At 29.9% G+C, this 9855-nt stretch overlaps 1 protein-coding gene across 2 annotated transcripts; it reads right to left on the bottom strand.

Moving 5' to 3' along the window:
• Positions 1-1951: 1951 nt before the first annotated feature.
• Positions 1952-5441, bottom strand: LOC130796831 (zinc finger CCCH domain-containing protein 30-like). Of its 2 annotated transcripts, none has more exons than XM_057659233.1 (2): positions 4814-5441; positions 1952-4303 (listed from the first exon to the last, which is right to left on the bottom strand). In XM_057659233.1, the coding sequence occupies exon 2, from the start codon at positions 4236-4238 to the stop codon at positions 2124-2126; it is 2115 nt and encodes a 704-aa protein (XP_057515216.1). In that variant the 5' UTR covers positions 4239-4303; positions 4814-5441; the 3' UTR covers positions 1952-2123. The 2 variants fall into 2 exon arrangements, with proteins under 2 accessions (XP_057515216.1, XP_057515215.1); XM_057659232.1 differs by having other exon boundaries at positions 4803-5441.
• Between the last annotated feature and the right edge of the window lie 4414 nt (positions 5442-9855).

Consider the following 9855-nt stretch of genomic DNA (forward strand, 5'->3'; position numbering starts at 1 on the left):
ATAGGATAAATATATATTATATCAGCTTAATAGAGATGATATCACCCTAAAATCGTCTTATTTTGAGAATTGTTGTATTATATACATGTGTTGTACGACATACTATCCTTTTTTTAAGAGAGTTTTTTTTTTTTAAAAAAAAAGGTGATATTAAAACAAAACAGTAATGAGTCTTTTTCATTAGAATTAATTTTTTTAATGTCAAAAATATTTTTTTCTCATTAGAATCACCTCAATCACTATTACCAAAGTGACCTTTTACATTATAATAAATAAAAAATACACATAATTTATAAATTACAATTATTAAAGTTTTCACTCCTTATTTTGTAAACATCTCCTTTATTATATTTATAACTCATACCATCTATTTCATTAAAGTAACCCTAAAGAAATAAATATAAAATAGTTTAATATATATTCATACATATTAAAATTAAGCTATTGCGAACAAACGTCCCTACAGTGCTCCTTAATAAGGATATAAATTAATTTTAATAGTATATTTGAATATATTTTAAACTTTAAAACATATAAGTGTTGATAATATTACCTAAGTATCTAACAAGCATGAAATTTGCCAAGTAACGCATCAAAATATATTATATAATTTTATCTTTTATTTTGTTTTTTGATTTATGCTCTGAGAGTTATTATATTTTGTTAACTAAAATCCTCAGGGAGTAGTATAGTTTTAAATGACCTTAATCTATTTTATTGTGCAATCTTCTTTAAAATTCCATTTACAAGTCCATACTCCTCGGTGTTTACTCTATTTTATAACAAATTCTAACTCACACTCCTTAAATTCAAGGTTGATATAAACTATTTTAATGTGCACTAAATCCATACAAGATCAACTTGACGTTGTTTAGCTTTTACCTTACACAAATTCTTAAATGAGAGGGTCTCACGGTGAAACATGGCCATGTACAAATGATGGGTTAATAATTACTTACAATTTTGAAAATAATTGATTAAAATAAAAACTACTTATATGGACTCGTCTTATGATGAGACGATAGAAGCTATATGCAACACTAAATATTTTATGCTTTCATGAAAAAAAGTAAGAAGATGAAAACAAACAAGAAAAGAGGGGAAAGCAAAATAAGAATCAGGAACCATCCAAACATGGATTAATAAGACAGCATAGAAAATTAAAACAAACCATGTAATTTCAACCCATCTCTTTCTGGCCCCACAATAATTCATTTGCATATGGAAAAAAAAAGAAACCGCTTAAATATTAAATTTTCCTCATGATCAAATTTAGAAATCACTTTCATAAATTAATTTTTCCTGGTAAGTTCTAAATTTCAAAAATCTATCGTTTAATTACTATAAATATATTTAATTTGTTTGTTTATCATTTTAGAGTTTTCATTATCATAGTAAGTGAACTCTTTATCTCTTAAAGGCTTATGAAGTAGGAATATACTGAATTTAATTTTCAAATAGCTCCTATTTTTGTTAACCTACTTTATAATAAAAAATAAACTTTATAGGGAGTATGAATTTACACTTTGAAATTTTACATGTTTATATTATGCACTTCTTTTAAATTTTAATTGTTTATGCAGCAGTTTCTATTATTGGGCAAAATAACCCAAATCTAAAGCACATCTCATGATAAAACCATCTCATACAAGAATTTGTGCAATACCAAAGTCTTAATCTCAAAAGACTCAAAAAATGATAGTTAGCTCTCCAACAGCGGACCTAAAAGGCCACAAAAAGACTAATGCAAACAAAAATCTTACAAAAAATGGTTCAAAAATCCAAAATAATAGAATCATAAACAAAGGAAACATATAACATAGGAGATTTGATTGATTAATGTGAAATTTGAAAAAGTTTACCAAAAAAATTAAAGTACATAACTGGATAACACCTTTGCAAATAAATAACCCAGATAGTACCCTTACAATTTTTCTTATAATTTCTGTAATAATAATAATAATAATAATAATAATAATAATAATAATAATAATAATAATAATAACAATAATAAATAATCAGATAATCAAATACTCCTTGCTACTGTTAACTGTATAGTCTTTCTTGAACACTAAAATGAAAACTTGGGTTTTCACACTTTTCCAATTGAACCTTAAAGCATACTACTGAGCACTAATCTGATCAAGCCATGCCCCCAAAGTTGAATGATCCACAGCCTCGACCGGAGTATTCGAATTTGAGTCGGATAATCCGTTTGTCTGTACCTCTTTATTATCGGACGATGGCGAGTCCTTCACCAATGATTGAACCCAAGAAAGATCGGGTTCATCGCCCTTATGTCCGTTTGTGTACGATCTCTTCAAGCGGTACAAGTCATCGTCGTTCATTGACCAATCGGGTCTTCCGTTGGAGGACGATTCCCAGTTAGACCATGAACCAACACTCACGGGTGAACCAGCCATATCGGGTACGAGATCACGAGGTAAATTGGAGCCGAGATCACGGGCACTCAAACTGCGCATCTGTTGCTGTTTGTCGCGCAGAGTAAGTGCCGATAACCGAGCATTGAAAGAAGCCTGAGGCTCGATGGCTCGAGGCGAAGACATCATTCCGGGTGAAGATACCATTCCTGGCGAGGACGGGCCAAATGGAGCCTGCAAAAGATTATGATCTACTGCCTTGGGTGAGAATGTTTTGGTATTGATAGGTGACAGCATGCTCTGCTGGTGCTGGAAATGGTTAAAAATTGCCGATTTGTGTGAAGGAGAAAACACAGATGATGCTCCGAGTGGGTCTGAGTACCGAGGAGATGAGATCTCGGCTGAGAAAAGATCGTCAAGGTTAGATGGTGCCATTGTTTTTGATCGAGCTGAGAGATTTCCGAAGCAAGACATGTTATTAAGGGCGTGACGTTGTTCTAGCTCGAGATCTTGCAAGATACTGAACTCCTCAGCAGGGATATCTCGGGCATTCAAAGACGACCTCAGACGACTAGTTTGCAGATTGTTGGCCTGAACATTGCTACCGGGGAGATGCAAGGTAGGGATATTCTGCTGCTGCCAACCTGTTGAGTGAGGAATCCCATTCCCAGAAGGTGAGAATGGCGGTGTGAACGGTGAGGGTGACATGGCAGCGGCTGCAGACGGAGAACCAGGAAAGAGATTCAGGGCAGCAGCCATATCCATAACAGCAGCAGCAGACGCCATAGACCTCGGTGAAGGAACTGCAGATCCAGTTGAAGCATATAGAGGTCGGAGTTCCTCGGGTAAGTGTGCAAAGAAGCAAACACGACGATTACAGCTGGTTCCATCCTTACAAAGTCTAGTCCTGTATTGTGCTGGATGTAGCCAGCACTCGAATACACCATGAGCATATTCACACATATCACCACGTCGACAAGTACCCTTACGAAACTCGGGACAAGGGACACAACTGTAATGATACTTTCTAGGGTCCCGTCTCCTAGCATTCTCACCCGGGTGGACAAAAGGGCACTCGGTCCAATCATGGGAATACGCTCGTGAACAAGGTCGAACCTTAAATGAGTACATGCGAAACTCATCAGTAGCATATATGCTATTCTTTATATCCGGTAGAGACGGATCCACCGGGTATTCCTTCTTCTCGGAAACAACAGGACCATTATTGCCATTCTTACACGCCATCGGAGATGAAAGATCGTCCAAATCAGGTGAGAGCGATCTGCTCTCAGAAGGTGCTGGAATACACAACGGAGCCACCTTCACCCCATTTCCTAGATCACGGATATCTTCCACATCAACAGAACCATTGTACATAAGCATATCCTCAAGGGCTATACGCAACTCGGGTAGCATCCGTGAGACAGTGATCACATCGTATGGTCGGTTTCCTTTCGAATCGAGAAGGGTAGTATCAGCACCATTCGCTAAAAGCATCTTCACTGCCTCTACAGCATCAACGGATCCACCAGAAGCAGCACAATGAAGGGCATTACACCGATCAAGACCACAAGAACGATTCACATCCACGTCCGGGCTATTGAGTATAACTTCCATCACACCCAGGCTTCCATAAATCGATGCAACCATCAACGGTGTCCTATACTCCAAAACCATCCCGCGGGCACCCAACTGTCGGCCATACCATAAACCCATGTCATCGATTAGACTAGGGTTTGACTCTATACACTGCTTAAACCCCTCAACATCATTATCAGCAGCAAGCTCAAGCAATTGTGAAAAACCGATTTTGGCTTCAAATTTTTCACCATTATTCATCAAAACATCCATTGTCATAACCAAAAAGAGTCCAATTTCTCTTGTTCTAAATCCACAAAAACCTCAATATTTCAAAAACCAATCTGCAAACCACAAAATCAATCCTCATATCAACTATTTACTCAAAAACAGATTACCCCAATATTCCATACACTTTTTCTGATATTCTCAATAAATACAGAAAAATAAACAAAATCAACACATAAATAGGTACAGAACATCAGATCTGATGGTAATCCAAACAAAAAAAGGTCAAATGCAGCAATCTCAACCAGACCAGTATACAATATCAGAACATTCCAGTATCATGCAAAAAGAAAGCAAATTTAACCTCCCAAAAACATGATAACTGCATAAACTCTGAAATCCATTATCTTCAAAAAACCATTTGGAATAACTAACTTCCAAAAAAAAAAATCAAACCTCTTTATTCTTGATAAATTAATAAAAACACAGACAAATTAGTAGAAAGAACATATATTTACAACAAATACTGAAAACTTATTATAATAATCAGAAAATAATCATCAAATAAAGGTAAAATAGCAAATGAAATGAGTAATTAGAGTGGAAAATGCTCACTGATTTTATACCAATAAAGGAAAATGAATCAGCATCCTTTGAATTTTTCTTCAACCCAGCAAAAATTATATCATCAACGATCTGCAGAAAGAATCCCCAGATCTACATAACTCCCCACAAAAAATAATCTAAAACCCAATTGAAAGAAATTAACTTCCATCACCATTTTCTCTTCTTTTCTTTAAATCCCAATAAAACCATTAATAAAGATCAAAACATTACAACTTTTAAGCTTAAATCAAGTGAAAAAATAAAGTTAATTTAATCACCAATTTAATCTTCAATGAAAAAACTACAAACACCAATGTTTTTAATAAAGATTAAACTTTGGAAAATCTAGGATTGAATTAAATAAAATTAAGTAAATGGGTATTAATTTTTCATTGAAAAATTGAAATTATTTTTCCCTCTCTTCTTTAGTGAAGATTAAAAAAGGTGTGAAAATGAAGAGACAGGAGAAAAGGAGAGAGAAAGAATGAGAGTAATGGGAAGTTGTTTAAATTTGCAGAACTAGTATGGGGACTGGGGGTAATGGATGGTGGGTGACCGGAAGAGACGGTAAGTGTAAGGGAAGGTGTGTAGAAATATGGGTTTTGTAACCGGCTAAAACGGTCAACTTTAACTGGACTTCAAATCAGAAAATTAAGTGGAATGGAATTTAAGACTTTATTTACTTTGGTGTCCGGAGAGTGGATATAGTCATATAGGTTCATTTTAGTCAATTTTTAGTCAAATTAAACATTCTAAAGTTTAGACTATAGTTTTTGAGTGTGTGTAAATCAATAAAATAATAATGGAATTCGTGTTGTATTGTGTTAGATTAGACCATAAAATGAGGTTTTTTTATCTATGCATATGGTGTCATGATAGGCCGTTCAAATATTGTGTTTTGTGTTAAATCATATCGTGTCGTGTTATGTCGTGTTTTAAATAGTCATGTCTAAAGAACTTACTCTTACTTTTAAATATCAAGTATTTCATTTTTATTTTTTCAATTTTATTATAAACGTCTTTTCAACTGAGATAAGATATAATCTTTTAGTTGTAAATTTACTATGTCATCTTTTTGGATGGTTTTAAATAGATATGACAATCTCTAATAGACTAAGCATTTTACTTATCAAACTTTGAAACTAGACCTAATAAAAAAAAATCTACTTGCAATATTTTTTTTGACAATTCTATAACATGCAAATTTGCCCCATTAGTAAAAAAATACTCTCTTGTTTTCTTTTCAAACGTCCTATTTGCGTTTTGCTTGTTTGTCAATATAATAATTCAATTTTTAATATTTCTAATGGTGTATAATTAAAAATTATAAAAAATAAATGTTAATATACCTTATGTTGAGATGAATCAAATAAGATACTATTTGAGTATGTTTTAATTCATAGAAACATAGGTAAATTTGAATTTTGTCCACTGCTTAGTTAAAACTAATGATACTATATACATCTAAATTTTAATTTATCTCTTTTAATGTCTCATTATTTGCTTTTAGGGATGTTTGACACAGGAGAATAAAACTTGTGAGACTTTAATATGATATTTTAAGATGAGACTTTTAAGATAAAAAAATCTTATAATCTTATCCCTTATTTGTTATGTTAAGAACTTAAATAAAAGATATAAAAATGAAAGTTTTAACTCAAATACTACTCTTCTCTAACATATTGTTTTTGGAAACTTTCTCAATTTTTAATCTCATTTCTTATTTCCATTCTCTTTAAACAAACAAAAATTTTAACTTTTTTAGGCCCAAAATTTTATTCTCTTCTTAAAAGATGCCAAACACCCCATTAGTGTCATTATAAGCAAGAATAGTAATTAAAACTTTCCACCATTTTATATGTTTATCTTAATTTCTGTGCAATTGTATTTGGGTGCAACTAAGAATTAGAGGTTGTATATAATTCACACACACTTACTTTTATTCATTTGGTACATCCATTTGATTTAATCATCCCTACTTTAATGCAATCAAACCATCAAAATTTAAATTCAAAAAAATAGGCATAAAATATGTTCTTTTATTGAATTGATTGTTGAATAGTTTATCTCCAACTATAACGATATGTGATCAAATATTATCATCATCAACAAAAGAATAGGCATATATTCCTATCTTGCAAGTATTTTATAATATATAAAAGAATTTAAATTACATAATAATATGATATAATTCATATGAATAAGATAGGTAATATTTTTTAATATTCTTTATACAAAAAAAATAAGAGTAACATCCTGCAGTTCAAATATTTTTTATTCTTTTAAAACTTCTTCAATTTAAGTTTTAGTTTTAAGTATACTAATATCTAAGGTATCATTGTTAACTTTTTTTATTAGTCTCAAAACTTGTTCGGTGCTTTGATATTATTAAAGTATATAACAAATTTTGGAGTCTCAATCATCAACTTAAACTTTTGGTGAAATTGGTTCATTGACATGGTATTAGAGTCAGGCTCAGAGTAATAAGAGGTCATGATTTCGAATCTCAACCACGCCTCATTTAAAGTAAAATATTGAGCGCCAAATATGAAAATTGAGTTGGAGAAAAAGAAAAAAAAAATTAATGATAAAGTTAAGTGGTTAAGATGAAGAAAAAAAATTGAACTTATAAATGATATTGAAAATAAAATAAAAAAAAAATGCTAAAATAAGTTGGACGATTCAAATGAGTAGGAGGCATGGAGACATATTATACATAATGTACTAATCCATCTATGATATTATTAGAAAAATATACACATGAAATATTATACTTAAAATTCTACATAAATGACCATACAGTACACCAAGATTATATTATTGTGAATTGTGAGTCATGGATTGTTATGTGTGATAAATTTGTAATTTTAATCTTTATTTGGAATTAATTAATATATAATGAATGTCAATATCAAACATATAGTTCTTATCTATTTTTATAGGTAAATTTAACCTAATGTTCATCATTTTAGGGCCTTCAATCACCTAAAAATTAGGTTGACTTGTGTTATTATACTTATGTAAAGATAAACAATGTTTATTTAATTGTAACAACTTTTTTTCATAAAAATCTAACCTTAATTTACATTTTAATACTCAATTTGAATCTGTTATTCATAATAATAAATTATGATATTAATATTTTTACCAGCAACAAATTTAAAAATTGAAAGAAAGATATTAATTTGTAATATTAGGTTTTATTGTATGTATATTGTACTTTGTTATGATATACTTCCTCCATTCTGAAATACTTGTTATATAACGATTTTTAATGTTATTCATCGTTTAAACTTATTTTATATACTGCGGTTAATGTGTTAAAGAAAATATAGACAAATGAGATCTTATTTAAATCGTTTAAGCGCGTACTTTCATAATATGAAGTTTTTATAATTTTTCAATATGTATAGTTTAATATATAAATGATCAAAATAACACATTCGATTGCGTAAAAGGCAAATATAATAAGTATATTGGAACATAAAATGACTTCCTTAATAACATTGATATATCATATAGAAAATGACAATAGACAAGCAACAAATGTCTAACGACGAATAACGGTAGGAAATTCATCTCCATGGATAAGTAAAAGTACAAAATATAGGTATTAATTTAAGTTTACTAATAGAAATTAATTCCAAATAAAAAATTATCGATTTATAATGCATTGTACCACAATGCCTTTTCAATTCTAAATAGTACCAATATAATGCATTGTACATGCATGTATCGCTGGACCACCTAAAGATCAAGGGTTCAAAACTGATTTAACAATTTGATATTTATTTAATTTTATAATTGAGTACAATTTAACTCGATTTTAAAATTGGATTTATAGTTATGTAAAAATCAATATGGATGTAAAATTTGAATTTAAACTGATTTAAAACACTTAAGAATCAACCCGATAACCCAATTGAACATCTCAAATCAGACTGACTACTACCTCTTCCATCCGTTTCCGTGTGTTTGTCTACCTAATTTTTTGTACGTGTCCAAAGTAAATTGAGTCTCGTTATTATAAAATACACATCATAAAAAATAATAAAATCATATAATAAAAAAATTATATATTAAGATGAAAGTAACAAATTTTCATATTAAATTATCAATATATTTTATATTAAATGTATCCTTTAATTACCTTGTCTAAATTCTAAAATAGACAAAAAAAAAATTATGGAGTGCTAAGTAGTACTCCCTAGTCCCTAGTAATCACAATCAAGATTACTAGACCTACTCTTCCTAATCCTTGTAGTTTTAAGTTTGCTATATTATATAAATGAAGTATAAATTTTTTTATATAATATAGCACATTTAAAGAGTTAGATGAAGTAGTTATGTTTTTTGAAATATGGTTAGTATTTTAATTAAGTTATTGTATAATCCATTATTAAAAATTAATTAATAGAAATAAATTTAGTTCAATAAAAACTAATTCATAAGTTTTAATTTGTACTACATCTTATTATTGAACTTATATAAAAAATTTATTTATATTTTTAAATGATTAATTATAGTTTTAAAATAATCACTTTTTATAATTTTAAAGTAAACTCTTGTTAAAGTCTTATTCCGATCACCTACAATCTTAAGAGGTAGTCTTTTAGAATTTTAAGTTATCCTTTTTTGTTTTATTTACTTTATTAGTATTTATTTTGTCTTTTTGTGGTGATTTACAAATCATGGTAATTGATTAGAAATTTTTGCAATCTTAAAGTGATCAATTTAATAAATAGGTTGATTACATAAGTCTGTTTTATTGTGAGACAATTTCATAAATACATGCTAAAAAATTCAGTGGGCACTGGGGACTTAAGAGGGAGTGGCTCATCTTGTATGAGACGAGTACATAAAATCAGGTCATTTTTCTAATTGATCACTTTAAAATTGTAAGTATCACATAAAAAATAATTAGTTTATTATGGTGATAATTCGACATTCGAACATTGTAAGTGGTTACTTTAAGGTTATAAGTAATCAATTTATGACTGAAAATATACATTAAAATATTTCATTAAAAATGATTTTATCGTAAAACTGTATCATTTGAGAA

This window comes from Amaranthus tricolor, chromosome 12 (genome assembly GCF_026212465.1).
Source record: "Amaranthus tricolor cultivar Red isolate AtriRed21 chromosome 12, ASM2621246v1, whole genome shotgun sequence".
NCBI lineage: Eukaryota > Viridiplantae > Streptophyta > Magnoliopsida > Caryophyllales > Amaranthaceae > Amaranthus > Amaranthus tricolor.